The following is a 17,383-nucleotide window of genomic DNA, read 5'->3' on the forward strand; positions in this document are numbered from 1 at the left end:
AACTAAAGCAGTAGCTGGAAAGCCAGGCTTTCTGCAGATGATTATCCAATAGAAAGAGAGGAAAAAATCAAGATAATAAGAGAGATACCACTCTTACTCTAATTAAAAATATAAAACTGTGTTTGTGTAGTACTTACCTTCAGAGTGCTTTGAAAACACTAATCCTCACAACAGCCGTGACACACAAGAGCTGATCGTCTTCAAGTGAACTCCCATGTACTCTTTGTCTTTAAGTATTTCTAGGCATTCAGCAGCCATTTCTGTTGCTAGCAGGGCAGCTGACTAAGGAACCAATCCTTGGTCATATGGTAAGAGAACATTTAATATTGCATCAGACCCAGTGAATGCATCATAGTGCTTTGGAGTAGGAATTTGTATCCTCTACCCCTTAATATGAAAGTTAATTAAGTTCTATCTATCCTTTAAATCCATCCATGTGTCTGTCTTCATTCTCCTGTGTGTCCTGATCAGTAACTTTACTGCAGCGCTGCAGTTATATCTTTATAAAGGTACTTACAAAGCTACAGCTTTTAACTTGTCTTTCTGTTTACATCTTCTGTTATGCTTAAGACTGGAGTGAAAATATTAGTAAAGGGAAGAATTTCCCTCTTAATTTTTTTTTACTAGTGTCTGTATGAAAATACTTATGAATCTTGACACTTTTGCAAGAGTTGATAGGACCTCTTTTTTCTTCTCACTAGGCACAGTATTTTGAGGTGCGCCAAAATTATTCAGGAGCTTTAGAAACTGTGAACCAGATAATAGCAAACTTCCCAGACTTCCTTCCTGCTTTCATAAAGAAAATGAAACTACAACTAGCCTTGCAGGACTGGGAGCAAGCAGTTGAAACAGCACAAAGGTTCAGTATACATATGTCTGTGGTGTTGTTTTGTTTCAGTTGTTAAGAACATTGGGAAATGCATTAGTTGGGTTTGCTCTTATAGGGATTATTGATGATGTAATAATGATAGGACAGGAAGGGACCTCGAGAGATCATGTAGTCCAGTCTCCTGGTATTGTCTAGACCATCCCTGACAGGTGTTTGTCAAACCTGCTCTTAAATCTCCAGTGATGGAGATTCCACAACCTCCCTAGGCAATTTATTCCAGTGCTTAACCACCCTGACAGGAAGTTTTTCCTGATGTCCAACCTAAACCTCCCTTGCTGCAATTTAAGCCCATTGCTTCTTATCCTGTCCTCAGAGGTTAAGAAGAAGAATTTTTCCTCCCTCCTCCTTGTAACAACCTTTTATGTACTTGTACTCTTGTGTTTAAATATTTTAAAACATTTGTGCCTGTCTGCTACCAGTGAAATAGTGTGAGATAAGATTAAATAAATTAACCCAAATCATGTTACACACTTATGGTATGTGCATGCTGTCCAAACTTTAGAAAATTTCTGTAAATTTAAAAGTCCCACATCTTGTTATATGGGAAATACCAGAATGCTATATTAACTAAGCATCTTCACCTTTTTGTGGTAGGTTTGAAGTCTGTAAACGTTCATTATGGAAATGTGATCACAACTCCATATTTACCTTTGTAATCCCTGTTAAGATTGTAATCCCCATCTAAATTTAAAACAAACAAACGAAAAAGCTAAAACGCCTCTCTTACAACTTCACTGTGTCATTGGTTCTTTCTTGCCTAAAAAAAAGTTTTAGTGGGGGAGAGTTGTGAGGTGGTTCTGACAAGATAGTTAGGGGGAGAAGTTTCATAATTTTCATTTTTGAAATGTTTTCTAATGGCTTTTTTTGTAACATTACCTCTCAAAACTGGCTTGGCTTAGGAACCCCAGTTCATTTCAGTCACTAATCTATAATGAGTACTAACCCCAAGATTACAAAACAGATTCCCAGGACCCTATAGCTAGGTTCCTAAATCCATATGTAGGCACCTTCCTGATTTTTCACCCAGCTATTCCCATTGTGAAGTTAGAAGCTTAACTTTAGGCTCCTGGTTTTAAAAGTTTTGGCCAAAAGTATAGGTATTGTAGTTTTGTAGGATAATTTGAAGTTCATTGCCGCTGGGAGATCCACAGGGACTCAAGGTTTTTATTTATTTATTTTTTTTACAGTAGATACTGCCCCTCCCAGGAGCCCCCAAAGGAAAAGACCTTTAGTTCAGTCCTCTGAGCTTCTCAGTCTGCAAAGCACTGGTGTTGATAAGCCCTACTTAAATAGCGTGCAAAGACAGTTTGTTCAAATCTCAGCCAATAAAACTTTAGAATACTTTATAAGATCGGCAGGTGGGAAACTTTTTTCCTGTGGCATTAATAATATACTGGCTCCTGGCTATGATGATGTATTATGAGAAACTGGATGATATGGCCCTATTCCAGAGAAGGGGGAAATTCAGATAATGAACTGTCTATTACCTGTAGTTTGGATAGCAAAAACTACTTGAAAATCATTAAAAAATATCTTTTTTTTAAACCCCTCTCATTTATGGTTCTAACAGAATTCTAAACTAAAGTTGTCATCTAAGTATGAAAATAATCTTATCCTAAAATTCTTCTTAAGTCAGCAAATGAAAGGGACAGTATTGAGATAAAAATGTATATTAATATATTTGTTTATAACATAGTTCCAGTGTTAGTGGTCTCATTTCACATCGTATGCACTTTAACTTGTTGCATTTGTAAGCCTGAACAATTAAAGTTAAGTCCAGGTCCCCTTTAGGTTTGATTCTTAAAACTCCAGAAGAATGTTTTAAGTATCGGAGGGGTAGCTGTGTTAGTCTGGATCTGTAAAAGCAGCAAAGAGTCCTGTGGCACCTTACAGACTAACAGACGTTTTGGAGCATGAGCTTTCATGGGTGAATACCCACTTCGTCAGGTGGGTAGTCACCCACAAAAGATCATGCTCCAAAACGTCTGTTAGTCTATAAGGTGCCACAGGACTCTCTGCTGCTTTTAAAGAATGTTTTAGTATCAAATGAGCTGTTTCTGTTGGAATTAAAAAAAAAAAAAGTCTTTTCTGCTAAATTGTTTAGAAGCTGGTCTTAACTCCAATTTCACCAAAATTTCTATTGTGTAAACATTTCTCCCTTATAGGAAATAGCAGATCATAAAGCAAACTGAATCTTGATTTTCCTTAGGCTGTTGCAGAAAGATACTCTTAACTTGGAAGCTATAAGGATGGAGGCTCTACATTTTTTGTGTAGGGAGGGTAATATACCTGAGGTGAGTCTTTGTATAGCACTTTTTTAAAGCATCTATTTGAATCATTAAAGCATTCAGTGATTGAGGTTATTGTATAGAGTACAGTAAGTATTTTGAGCAGTTTAAGCATTTTGTTAATGGAAAATGTAAAGTGATGAGATCTTGCTAGTAATTCTATACCTTTCATCATCATCATTTTTTTTTTTTTGATAAGTTGTGTGGCACCAAAAGTCCCTGCTACCTTTTTCTTCCTTTCTGGGGTCCCTTTGTTTGGATACATGTGTATTTATAGCACTGTTCAGCTACTTTGAAGAAACTTTTAAAAATTCTATTTAATTCTTGTAAGAATTAAATATTTTGTATGCGTTATGCCTTTTCAGATTTTTAGAAGAAAATATGCTTTCACACAGCACAAATCTGAATAAATTAAATTGATACATAGATGCTAGTAAGTCTAACTATATTAAATGCAAAAAGGTTTAATGACATAAATCGGAAGTGTTCATATATTTCATACATTTCTCATTTTTTAGAGAAAAATATTTTCGTGCTACTAGCACAATTAAAAATAAATAATTGCATACGACTACTAGCACATTTTAAAGAAATTAAATGGTGCGGACTTAATGGTGCATTTTAATATGCTATGATGTATAATTTTATAAAAGATCACATGATTAAAAAAAGATCTTCTGATTGGGAAAAGCCCACCTGCCTCATTTGCTAAGCCAGACTCCCAGAACTGGGGTTTCTGAGATTAGTCCTGCAATAGTTGGTGGGGTTAGCTGCTTTTCCCTTTGCCTTTTTTCCTTTTATATATACATAACTTCCTTGGACAATAATGAAAAGGGGATTTTATTTTTTGACTACATTTCTAAAAGTAGAAAGATATCCTGTGGAAGTAGAATTTTGCAAGAGTGATCTAAATAAAAGCATCATGAATCGGTTCATAAGTCTGTGGACATTTGCACATCTCTTAATAACCAGAGTAGTTGTCATATTAATTCCTAACCATCTTTATTTTATGTGAAAAGATATCTTCTTTTAATGGTCTGGTGTGTAGTCACAGAGCTTGTGGAAGTGTGTAACTGTAACATATCAATACAACCACTAGAGATTTTCAGAAGCTCAGTGAAATTTTGTTTAAAGTTTTAAAGTGCAAATTTAAGATTTTGGGACAAATTTTCAGAATCAACTAAGTGAGACTTAAGAGCCCAAGTCACTTTGAAAATGGGACTTGAGCTTCTAAGTCAGAGGTGTGCAAACTTTCTGGCCCAAGGGCCACATCGGGGTTGTGCAACTGTACGGAGAGCTGGGTAGGGAAGGGTGTGCCTCCCTAAACAGCCTGGCCCTCACCCCCATCTGCCCCCTCCCACTTCCTGCCCCCCTCAGAACCCCCAATCCCCCCAACCCCCTCTGCTCCTTGTTCCCTGACTGCCCCCTCCTGGGACCCCCGCTCCCTATCCAACCCCACTCCTCTCTGTCCCCTGACTGCCCTGACCCCTATTCACAACCCCCACCCTCTGACAACCCCCCCCGGGACTCCCACCCCCTATCCAACTGCCCTCTGCTCCTCATCCCCTGACCACCCCCTCCCAGGATCCCACTCCCTTATCCAACCTCCCCCCCCTGCTCCCTGTCACCTGACTGCCCTCCTGACACCTATCCACATCCCCACCCGCTGACAGGCCCCCTGAGACTCCCACTCCCAACTCTCCCTGTTCCCCATCCCCTGACTGCGCCCCCCCGAACCTCCACCCCATCCAACTGCCCCCTCCTCCCTGACTGCCTCCAGGACCTCCGCCCCCTTACCAGCAGCAGGAGCTCGCAGCCATGACACTCGGCCAGAGCCAGCTGTGCTCCCCATGCTGCCCAGCAGCAGCAGCCTTCCACAGCGCAGCCCGTGTGGCGGCATGGCTGTGGGGAAAGGGGGACAGCGGGGGAGGGGCCGGGGACTAGGGACGCATTTACGGATAGACGACTGTTTGCTCAGGATGGACTTCATCTCAGCAAGGAGGGAAATAGGATTCTAGGATGGAGGCTCGCCGACCTCATCAAGAGGGCTTTAAACTAGAAAGTTGGGGGAGATGGTTGGGAAATGTTCGGGAGATCTCCACGCCAGAACATAACCTGGAGAGGGAAGTAAACAAAGTGAGCGGGGATACCCTTGCGGCCCCAAGATTTGATCCAAGGAGGAATAGTGGAGTAGAAACCGGAGTAACGGGTGATGCTGGTGGCAGACAGTTTGTGCACGACGGGGGAAAGAATGTCACTGACGCCAAACGCCGAAAATTAAAAGGTTTGTACACTAATGCGAGGAGCCTAGGTAACAAGATGGAGGAACTGGAGTTACTCGTGCAGGAAGTGAAGCCGGATATTATAGGGATTACCGAAACCTGGTGGAATAGTACTCATGACTGGAGCACGGGTATTGAAGGCTATGTGCTGTTCAGAAAAGACAGGAAGAAAGGCAAAGGTGGGGGAGTAGCCTTGTACATCAATGATGAAATTAAATGTAGCGAAATAAGATGCGATGGAATGGATAAGACGGAGTCCGTCTGGGCAAAAATCACGCTGGGTAAAAAAGCAACTAGAGCTTCCCCTGAGATAGTGCTTGGGGTGTGCTACAGACCGCCGGGATCGGATTGGGATATGGATAGAGACCTCTTTAATGTCTTTAATGAAGTAAACACAAAGGGGAAATGTGTGATTATGGGGGACTTCAACTTCCCGGATATAGACTGGAGGACGAGTACTTGCACGAATAATAGGGGTCAGATTTTTCTGGATGTGATAGCGGATGGATTTCTTCATCAAGTAGTTGAAGCACCTACGAGAGGGGATGCCATTTTAGACTTGGTGTTGGTGAGCAGTGAGGACCTCGTAGAAGAAATGGTGGTAGGGGACAACCTTGGTTCGAGTGATCATGAGCTGATTCAGTTCAAACTAGATGGAAGGATAAACAAATGTAGATCTGCGATTAGGGTTTTCGACTTCTCGAGGGCTAATTTTAAAGAGTTAAGGAAATTAGTTAGGGAAGTGGATTGGACGGAGGAATTAGTGGATTTGAATGTGGAGGAGGCCTGGAATTACTTTAAGTCGCAGCTGCGGAGACTGTCGGAAGCCTGCATCCCGAGAAAGGGGAAAAGAACCATGGGCAGGAGTTGCAGGCCAAACTGGATGAGCAAGCAACTCAGAGAGGGGATTAGACAAAAGCAGAAAGCTTACAGGGAGTGGAAGGAAGGCAGGATCAGTAAAGAAAGCTACCTTGCTGAGGTCAGAACATGTAGGGATAAAGTGAGGAAGGCTAAAAGCCGCATTGAACTGGAACTTGCAAAGGGAATCAAAACCAATAGTAAAAGGTTCTACAGCCACATAAATAAGAAGAAAACAAAGAAAGAAGAAGTGGGGCCGCTATACACTGAGGATGGAATGGAGGTTAAGGATAACCTAGGCATGGCCCAACATCTAAACAAGTACTTTGCCTCGGTTTTTAATAAGACTAGTGAGGAACCTTGCAATGATGGAGGGATGATAAACGGGAATGTGGATATGGAAGTGGATATTACTGCAACTGAGGTAGAGGCCGTACTTGAACAGCTCGATGGGTCGAAGTCGGAGGGCCCGGACAATCTCCACCTGAGGATATTAAAGGAACTGGCGCGTGAAATTGCGAGCCCGTTAGCGAGAATTTTTAAGCAATCGATAATCTCGGGTGTTGTGCCGTATGACTGGAGGATTGCTAATGTAGTTCCTATTTTTAAGAAAGGGAAAAAGAGTGATCCGGGTAATTATAGGCCTGTTAGCTTGACGTCTGTAGTATGTAAGGTCTTGGAAAAAATTTTAAGGGAGAAAGTAGTTAAGGACATAGAGGTCAATGGTAATTGGGACGAATTGCAACACGGATTTACTAAAGGTAGATCGTGCCAAACCAATCTGATCTCCTTCTTTGAGAAGGTGACGGATTACTTAGATAAAGGAAATGCGGTAGATATAATTTACCTAGATTTCAGTAAGGCGTTCGACACGGTTCCGCACGGGGAGCTGTTAGTTAAATTGGAAAAGCTGGGAGTGAATATGAAAGTTGTAAGGTGGATAAGGAACTGGTTAAAGGGGAGACTCCAGAGGGTCGTATTGAAAGGTGAACTGTCGGACTGGAAGGAGGTCACCAGTGGAGTCCCTCAAGGATCGGTTTTGGGACCGATCTTATTTAACCTTGTTATTACTGACCTTGGCACAAAGAGCGGGAATGTGCTAATAAAGTTCGTGGATGACACGAAGCTGGGGGGTATTGCTAACACGGAGAAGGACAGGGATACTATTCAAGAAGATCTGAACCACCTTGTAAACTGGAGTAATAGAAATAGGATGAAATACAATAGTGAAAAGTGCAAGGTCATGCATTTAGGAATTAATAATAAGAATTTTGGATATACGTTGGGGGCGCATCAGTTGGAAGCGACGGAGGAAGAGAAGGACCTTGGGGTACTGGTTGATAGCAGGATGACTATGAGTCGCCAATGTGATACGGCTGTTAAAAAAGCAAATGCGATTTTGGGATGCATCAGGCGGGGTATTTCCTGCAAGGATAAGGAGGTGTTAGTACCGTTGTATACGGCGTTGGTGAGACCCCATCTGGAATACTGTGTGCAGTTCTGGTGTCCCATGTTCAAGAAGGATGAATTCAAACTGGAACAGGTTCAGAGACGGGCTACGAGGATGATCCGAGGAATGGAAAAACTGCCTTATGAAAGGAGACTCAAAGAGCTTGGCTTGTTTAGCCTGGCCAAAAGAAGGCTGAGGGGGGATATGCTCGCCCTATATAAATATATCAAGGGGGTTAACGTTAGGGAGGGAGAGGAATTATTTAAGTTTAGTACTAATGTAGCCACGAGGACGAATGGGTATAAACTGGATATTAGGAAGTTTAGACTTGAAATTAGACGAAGGTTTCTGACCATTAGGGGAGTGAAGTTCTGGAATAGCCTTCCGAGGGAAGTAGTAGGGGCAAAAGACTTTCCTGGCTTTAAGACAAAGCTTGATAAGTATATGGAGGGGATGTTATGATAGGATCGTTAATTTGGGCAATTGATCTTGAATTACCACCAGACAGGTCTGCTCAATGGTCTGCGGGGTGATGTTGCATGCGATGGGTACTGAGTTGCTGCGGAGAACTCCTTCTTGGGTGCTGGCTGGTGACTCTTGCCCACATGCTCAGGGTTTAGCTGATCGCCATATTAGGGGGCCGGGAAGGAATTTTCCTCCAGGGCGGATTGGCAGGTGCCCTGGAGGTTTTTCGCCTTCCCCTGCAGCGTGGGGCACGGGTCGCTTGCTGGTGGTGTCTCTGCAGCTTGAGGTCTTCAAACCATTTTTGAGGATTTCAATAACTCGGTCCTGGGATAGGGGTTGTACAAAATTGGATGGGTGGGGTTCTGTGGCCTGCCTTGTGCAGGAGGTCAGACTAGATGATCAGATTGGTCCCTTCTGACCTATGAGTCTATGAGACTAGGCTCCCTGGCTGGGAGCTCAGGGGCTGGGCAGGGTGGTCCTGTGGGCTGGATGTAGCCTGCGGGCCATAGTTTGCCTACATCTGTTCTAAGTCATTGTGACATTCCTCAAGGTACAGTCTGGATACCTGCGTCCCCTTAGTTATTCTTCAAGTTCTTGCTCATGTCCATTCCATACTAAATGTGTGTGCACTGCGTGCACAGTTGCTGGAGATTTTTCCCTTATCTGTATCCATAGGACTGACTCTAGCACCTCCAGCAGTTGTGCATGTATAGGCTGATACAAGGGACACTGCCAGTGCCACATCCTCTCAGTTCATTCTAATCACATGTGATCGTTGTTTGGAACGATCCCTGTTGCTCTTGCAAGGCTTCTTTCCCAGTAGTTTGAACTTTGTACTCTATTGTATAGGGGAGTTAGTGTATATAGTGGTCCTTGTCGTCGAGGTACCTCATGTGGCAAGCCCACGCCAGTAAGTGACCTGCACTCTAGCTGTCTAAAGTGCCTTGGAGAAACTCATGTTAAAGAGAAGTGCCAGTTCTGCAGGGGCTAGGGTAACCAGATGTCCCGATTTTATAGGGATGATCCTGATTTTTGGGTCTCTTTCTTATATAGGCTCCTATTACCCCTGCCCTCGTCCCAATTTTTCACGTTTGCTGTCTGGTCATCCTAGCAGGGGCTTCAGACTTGAAGGAAGGCAAGATGGTGGCCAGGACCTCCTTTCAGACATCTCTGGATGTGGCCGACTCAGCAGCCAGAACAATGGCATCAGCGGTCACCGTGAGGCACTGTTTGTGGCTCCAATCATTGGGCCTCTCTAAGTGCAGCAGTCCATCCAGGACCTCCCCTTTGAGGGTACCTCCCTATTCTTTGAACAGATGGACTCCAAGCTTCACGCCTCAAAGACTCAAGGGCTATGCTTCACTTCCTTTACATGCCACTGGCCTCCAGGAAGCGTTTCAGGCTTCAGCAGCCTCCCAGATTTCCAGTGCCTTCCAGGCAGGAGCCCTACAAAAGAAATAAAAATATAATGCAAAGCAAATTCTTACTTTACCAAGGCTAATAGCTTTAGAAGCAAAAAGATCTGTCTCACCATAAGCAGCAATATGTTTCACAGGCTGCATCTCCTTCCAGCCTGGGACCATTTCCCCATGTACTTCAGTTTTTTGAGAGTTGTTGATGTCATGATCAGAAAGATGGGAGGAGAATAGGGGTAATGAGACAGTTCCCCCCCTCCCCTTGTAGTCCAGTTCTTTGTGCCGAAAAAGCCCTTGCTGAGTCGCAGTGAGAGGCAGTTTCATTGCGTTCATAAGCTCCAAATGGTCCTTTAAGAGGAATTGTAAATTGCTTGTTTTCAACACCTCCTTTGTTGGAGGATGGCCACTTAAGCATTTAATAGTTTTCTAAGACCTGTGTTCAGTCCTTGGTTATCTCCGAGAAGCTAGTCTGTGGGCATTCCCCAGAACCATAATATATTTGAGTAACATCATGAAGCAGAACCTCATCGTTTTAAACACAGTGTTATTACATACATGTTATCAGGACAACAATATTCAGCAGACTGAGTTTTCAAATGATACCTCAAAAAGCATATTTCGTATAAAATATATCATAACTTTATGAAAGTGGTGAACATGGGTAGAGGGTGTCAGTCACTTAGTTGCTTTTGAAAATTATTTTCCTTTATCCTTCTGCTTTATAGTTTGAGAACCATGTATTATTCCAAATCTTTCAGTATAGATGATGTTTAATTATTCCTCCCTAAATCTTTTGTTCTCAAGGTAAAATTGCCTTGTAGATAAGAAGCTCAGTGTGATTTCTGGAGGAGTATTTTAAAAATGTACATTTTATTTTTATTTTTTCTGATGTTTGAAGAACATGTCTGAGAAACTTGATCTCTCTTCTGCTTCTAAGCTGATTTTATTTACTGGTTCTTGAAATAACCTGCCTTTTAGATGTAGGAATAAATTTGCTTTGCTGTCCCTTTGCTGCCACAGCAGTTCCAGAGTGTTGTTTTTCCAACTTCTATATAAAAGTTATTTCCAACACTTGAAAAGATGTATTTTCTTGGGTTGAATTATTAAGGTCCTTTTATATATTGGAATAAGGCTCACATAATGTCATGCTACTGGAGTTTGTGATGTTCCTTGAGGTATTGTGTTCCTTCCATATTGATCATAGTGTTCCTTTCTCTTAGGCTTCAGCCAAGCTGAGAGACCTAATTAATGCATTGGACAAGTTGGAACCACATAATCCTCAACTATTTTGTAAAATGGCATTAGCTTTCAGCAGAACAGTGAGTATACTTTTTTTTTTCTTAAACAAAACGCAGATAATCGCTATAGATCTCACTTTTGATTTTTGGTAGTAGGGATTGTGTGTCAATTAAAAACATTACTTGGAGAGAGAGAAAGTAGGTTGATTGTTTAACTTGGTCTCTATATTTGAAAATTCACTGTAAGGGCTGAGAAAAGAGACACCTACTAGCCAGTCAGTTTCTCTGCTGCTCACATGAGTTCTAAATAGCAGTGAAGCTGAACAGCCTTGTTAATTTCATACTCTTGCTTCTGCTTTTGTTTGTTAAAGCCCTGAGCCATGGCAATGCCATTGGAGTTGTCTGCAGACTTAGGAGGACAGCATTGAAGTGAATTACATGTGAAAGGGTATGTTTATAACAGTAAGGGCTAAATTTGTAACTTTTAAAATAAAAGCATAAATTCTGCATGGAAAGCTTGGGTCACAGCAAACTCCAGGAGGAGCTTCCTATTTGCTATTGGAGAATAAATTTTATTTATAAACTTCTGGATAAGTGGATGATGGTTAATATGATGCGGCCAGAAAAAATACCTAGTCTACCAAATTACCTAGTCTCAGTAGTCTACCAAAGTGAGAAACAAATGCCTCTAGGTAAAGTATGAGCTTGTTTTCATAAGATTACTCAAATAATTGTACATTTCACAGGTTATTTGTAAATTATTTGCTGTTGACCAAAGCCTTTGTAGGGAGCATCTATTCCATTTAATTGTAATAAGGGAACAAATTTTACTGACAGAGGTTATAACTCCTTAAACACCTCATTTCTCTGTAATAAATAATGTGTCCCAGCACCTGTTATCAGCATTGCTTACATAGAACCACAAATATTAGAAAAATCAGTGCAGGGTAAGTTAGTCTTTATTAGATATCTGAGGCACTGAGATGCTACAGGAACGGGTGGCGGTATAAACTTGAGAACAGATTGATCTTTTAAGAGTTCTCTCACCCATCTGTAGCCAAAAGAAACAACAAGATGATGGTAGTATTTTACTTTCAATTATTGGTTGGTATAATATCAGCATATTATCCAATAGTTTTGAAAACTGAGTGCTCAGTTTTAATCTCCTAAAACTAACTCCCATGCACAGGAATATATCAGAAATAAGTGATTACAGAAGATATGGCATTTTGCTCCTCCATCCTTGAGATAAGTGAGGACTCAGTGCTGCTATTTAAAATCTAATGTGCAAATTCTTTTAAAGATTCATTGTAACTTTGAGTGGGTTTTTTTTTCAAAATGTGGTGAAACTGATTAAGGTTGAAAGCTTTCAGATGTAAAACTCTTCTAACTTTAGTGTGGCCGGAACCACCTCATCCTTCAACAGACACAGATCTTAGTTGAAAGAGCATTTGACATGGCATCCCATGATTCTGAAATTGCTACAGAACTTGGCTACCAGATGATTTTACAAGGGAAAGTGAAAGAGGCTTTAAAATGGTACAGGACTGCTATGGTGCTTGATGAGACAAGTGTTTCTGCACTAACAGGTATGGCATGAGACTTTTTCTATTACTTACCATTTATTAAAAGGACACAGACAACTTAAAAGTACTTCTCTGATTTGTTTTCTCTACTGTTGTTACAGATAATGCATGAAATTACTTATAACAGAAAGATTAAAGCTTTATTTTCAGTTTATTTTCTCAGAGCATTTGACAGCACTCTATTTCCAATTTCACTATATTCTTCATAGGGTCATTCCTCCTGTTTGGGTGGGTCTTTCACTCCTCAACGGGAGAGTGAGAGAGGTTTTTTAAATAAAATGGAATTTGAAAAAACACAGTGGCAGAAGGAATCAGGGAGAAGTATATGCTTGGCAGTGTTTTCAATATATTTTTTTAAACTGGCTAGATTTCAAGTTGATAGCGTTCCTTTAACTGGTTTTTCTATTGCTCTGTAAGCTTTTGAAAAGATAAAATCATCCTTGTAACATTAATGGGTAACCATAAGATGCATGTTGAGGAGACTATCTCTAATCCTTTTGCAAAAAGCTTGTTCTTTTTTCTAATTTACGGCTGTTGTTCTGTCTTTGAGGAGAATTACTACCGGCGCAATAAATGACTTGTGTGTTTAAAAAAAATGCTAGAATTCGAAATTTCTTTTCTTTCATTGGTTGTTGCAAGGATAACTTTGACTAGAGAAGTTATTTCACAAATCAAAAACATTTTAGTATACAATATTTCCATGAGGAATAGGATCCTCTTAAAGACTGCAAGACTAACAAGAAACTCCCCTTTCATACATCCTATCAACAATTTTTTGTGCCATCAAAAAGCAACTGCAAGATACTGGTATTGCTTCCATGCCAAGAGGGACTGTTAAGTGATATAACTTGAGAGTTGAAAATGTTTGTTCAGGTTCCCAGAAGAAAAAAGCAGTTTGAAGAGGTTAGCTAGGTTGAGGGGGAAGAAGTTGTAACTTGTAATTGATGACTGAAGCCAATAACACTTTTACTACTTGATGGTCTTTATTTTTAAAATGTTCTTTGACTCTTATTTTCTCGCTTTGGTACAGTGAAGCTTTATAATAATTTCACACAATGTTCTTGGCTCTATGAATCAACAGAACAATATATTTTTAGATTGGAAATGAAATCTGTATTAGATATTTTTAATTATTTTTGTTAGTGTTAGTCATGTGATATACTTAGTCCTTTTCATTTATTTTAAGGGGTCAGATTCTTATATGGCCGTCTCACTGAAGTATATGGCATGACTCCATGTTTGTATAGCACATAATCGATTGAAACCTCGATTGTGGTTGTGGCGTTTAACTGCTACTGCAATACAAACAAATTAATAATGAAAGAGTTTTAGTTAGAATTTGTACTACACTTCCTTTTGGCGTCAGCCCCAAAAGCTATCAGGTTTTTGTGTCATGCCTGATACTGAGCTTAATCCTATTTTTCTTCTTCGATTGCTTGCTCATGTCAATTCCATTCTAAGGGCGTGTGCATGCCCACGTGCAATGTCACTGGAGATTTTTGCCTTAGCGGTATCCGTAGGGCCAGCTGTGGTCCCCCCCCCCCTTGAGTCCGTGCTCATTCGTCGGTATATCAGGCACCACCGGCCCTACGCCCTCTCAGTTACTTCTAACTGCCCGGGTTGGTTAGTTGGAGCACCTTTCCTTGCATAGCAAGAGCTAGCAGTTTCTTCTCTTCTGACTTCAAGGGCTTTGAGGCCTTAGGGCCTTGTAAATAGTTTGTTTATAGTAGTTAGTGCGAAGTTAGTTCCAGCAGGGACTTCGCCCCAGGTGGTCCATGCCCTGGTCTCCGGGGTTTACGCCCTGCATGGACTGTAACAGGCCTGTTCTTGTAAGTGACTCCCATAGCAACTTCCTCAAGTGCTTGAGGGAATCACATGTGAAGGATAAGTATTATATTTGTAAAAAATTTTGACCTAGGACCTATCCCAGAAAGAGTGAGATATTTGCTTGCGGGCTGTCCATATGGAATCTGCCTTTCATCCAGCTTCCTAGCTGTCCTGCTAAGACTCATCTAATATCTCAGTCTTGGTGCCCAACGAACCCCGGCACTGGCCTCTGCCTGGCACCGCTCCCCATCGCCGGTGCCTCAAAAGAAAATAAAAAAGCATGTCTCCCCAGCACTAGGCAAGAAGGGCCATGGGACATCGGGCAAAAGACCCAGTTCAGGCTACCAGGCCAATCCGGAGCCATGTATACATGCCTGCCTGGTCAGGGCCCTTAGCCCCTTTAAGGATCCACCACAGACTCCCACGGTATGGGACCCAAACGCCTGATGGCATCGATGCCTTCCCAAGCTCCCCCAGCACTGAGAGAGCAGAAGCCTCCACTTGCATTGTTGGCACTGCAGGGAATGGCAAAGACTTCCTACGAGGGCAAACCAGTCGCTAAAACCACTCGAGGGCAGTGGAGCGCCGACAGTCCTCCGAGACAAGGCAGCGTCCTCCACCTCTGTGCCACAAATCTCCAGAGTTGCAGCCTGAATCCTCTGGGGCTTGTCCTCAGTCACTGGCACCACGATCGCGGTTCCTGCCGTCTTGATGCAGATCACCTAGGTGAAGGCTCCGGTTTCCATATTACTGGCACTGTTCGCCCTCATGCTGGTCTTCCTCTCGGTGCAGATCTCGGTTGCCTGTCTGGTGGAAGTGCTGTCATGGCTCTGGTCCCAGTAGCATCGATCTTCTCACTCCAGGCACTGGTCTTCGGCCGTGACAGTCAGCAGGCAGATGCAGGTGTCAAGGACACCACTGTGGTCACCAAAAGGGGATTCCTCTGGCATAGAAAGGCAGTTCAGCCCCTTGCCCAAACTCCAACGGTGTGATCGGGCACCTGAGGCCGTGTCTACGTTGATGATGTTGCCTTGGCAGCATGGCCGGTGGCCACTGCATTGGCCTTATTGGGGTGCATGGGGCGTGCCAGTCATGACTCCCTCTTCGCACCACTCATCTGCCACTGCTTTGAAGCAACAGTTGGTGTCACCGACGGCACTGGGCTCGGTGCATGAGTTGTGCTCGGAGGTCGAGTTAGAGGAGACTGCACCCACCCCTAAACCTCCCTCTCCCACAGGGGATGATGCCTAGGGGCTTCCCTCGGTGGTACAGTCATCTTCATCCCCAGACAAGGCGGTCATGGGACCCTTGTGGGCCAGCCCACTGGATGATTTTAAAGAACACCAAGCCCTGCTTTGACTAGTGGCCGAGAGCTTAGACCTAGAGGTAGAGGAGATGACTGAGCAGGTGGAGACATTTTTCAGTGTCCTCTTAGCCTCTACCCGTGCCCGTATTGCACTACTAGTGCATGACATGGTCCTCAAAATTGGCAAGGTCCTCTGACAAACCCTGTCATCTATCCCTCCCTCCTCCAAAAGGGCTGAAAATAAGTACTTTGTCCCAGCCAAAGGGTTTGAGTACCTTTATACCAACCCACCTCCAGGCTCACCGGTTGTCTCTGTAGCCAATGAAAAAGACAAGCAGGGGCACACCAGCTCAGCCCCCAAAAATAAAGATGCTAAAAACCTGGAGCTTTTTGGGAGAAAAATGTATTCAACTGCCAGCCTGCAATTCTGGGTAGTGAATCATCAGACCCTCTTGGGCAGATACAATTTTAACTTATGGGACTCCCTTCGTAAGTTCAGGGAGTCACTCCTGCAGAGTTTGGCCCAAGAATTTGGCACCCTGGTAGAGGAGAGCACTGTGGCAGCTAGGTGGTCCCTCTAAATGGCGTGGGATGTGGCGCACTCAGCAGCTAAGGTGGTCGCGTCAGTGGTGGTTGTGAGGCGCAGCTCCTAGCTTCAGATTGCCGGCCTTTCCCAAGAGATGCAGACCTCAATCCAGGACCTCCCATTTGATGGGAACGATCTCTTTTTCCGACAGATGATACGAGGCTGGATGGGTTAAAGGCCACTCAGGCCACTCTTTGCTCTCTGGGCATACATACACCGCAGTTTGGACAGAAGCAGTGCTAGCCACCTCCACTGCCAAGGCGTTGGCAGCCATATCGGGCCTGCAAGGAGAAGGGATAGACGCACAAATTTTAGTCATTGCCGTCCTTCTTCCTCCTCCTCCTCCTCACCAGTGCATCCCGGGGCCTGAAAAGCTCATTTTGAAGGTGTGCTCAAGAGTGTCACCCCCATCAATTTCCCAGATCTACCTTGTTCTTTTCTTGACCGTCTTCATCCCTACCATTCATCCTGGTTGCTGGTCATCTCAGACCACTGAGTGTTGGACATAGTATCTCCAGGCTATCCCCTGCAATTTTTGGCCACCTCACCCTCCAACGCCCCCTCATCTTCCCCATCCCTCTTCAGGGACCCTTCTCACGAGCAGCTCCTTGCTCAAGAAGTTGAGAACATCCACTGCCCCCAGGAGCAGAAGGAAGTTCTTGAGGATGTGAAAGGCAAGGGGTTCTATTCCTGCTACTTCCTAATCCCGAAGGCAAAAGGGGGCATCAGAGCCACCCTGTACCTGTGTCGCCTCAACAGGTCTCTCAAAAAGTTGAAGTTTCCCATGGTCTCCCTGACCTCCTCCATTCCCTCCCTGGATCCGGGAGACTGGTACACTGCCATCGACTTAAAGGATGCTTATTTCCATATTCCCAGGTCACAGACTTTTCCTCCATTTCATAGTGGGCAGCCATGTCGGACCTGATCTCCCATGTAAAGAACTACCCGCTCACCATGGCTCACACCTGCCTGTGGCTGTTGGGCCACATGACTGCATGTACAAACATGGTCAGCCATGCTTGGCTCCATCTCTGGCCCCTGCAAGGATGGCTGGCATCGGTCTATATTCGTAACAGGCACAACCTGGACTCTGTAGTCGCGATGTCAAACCACATCAGGTTGTACCTAGATTAATGGTTGGACCCGGGTTCAGTGTTGGAGGAAATCCCCTTCGTGACCCTGTCTCCATCGCT

General features: G+C 43.3%; 1 protein-coding gene across 3 annotated transcripts in view; it reads left to right on the forward strand.

Annotated features, from left to right (window-relative positions):
• The window catches only part of TTC21B (tetratricopeptide repeat domain 21B), a 136,161-nt gene that overhangs the window by 14,673 nt on the left and 104,105 nt on the right, over positions 1 to 17,383 (forward strand). For all 3 annotated transcript variants that reach the window (XR_007768386.1, XM_050916850.1, XM_050916851.1), the window contains 4 exons: positions 702 to 859; positions 3,099 to 3,183; positions 10,868 to 10,966; positions 12,282 to 12,474. Coding sequence is in view for 2 of the 3 variants with exons in the window: in XM_050916850.1 (XP_050772807.1) it covers positions 702 to 859; positions 3,099 to 3,183; positions 10,868 to 10,966; positions 12,282 to 12,474 (535 nt within the window). In the remaining variant the exon portion in view is untranslated. The remainder of the gene's footprint in view (positions 1 to 701; positions 860 to 3,098; positions 3,184 to 10,867; positions 10,967 to 12,281; positions 12,475 to 17,383) is intronic.

The sequence above is a fragment of the Gopherus flavomarginatus genome, chromosome 10 (assembly GCF_025201925.1).
Source record: "Gopherus flavomarginatus isolate rGopFla2 chromosome 10, rGopFla2.mat.asm, whole genome shotgun sequence".
NCBI lineage: Eukaryota > Metazoa > Chordata > Testudines > Testudinidae > Gopherus > Gopherus flavomarginatus.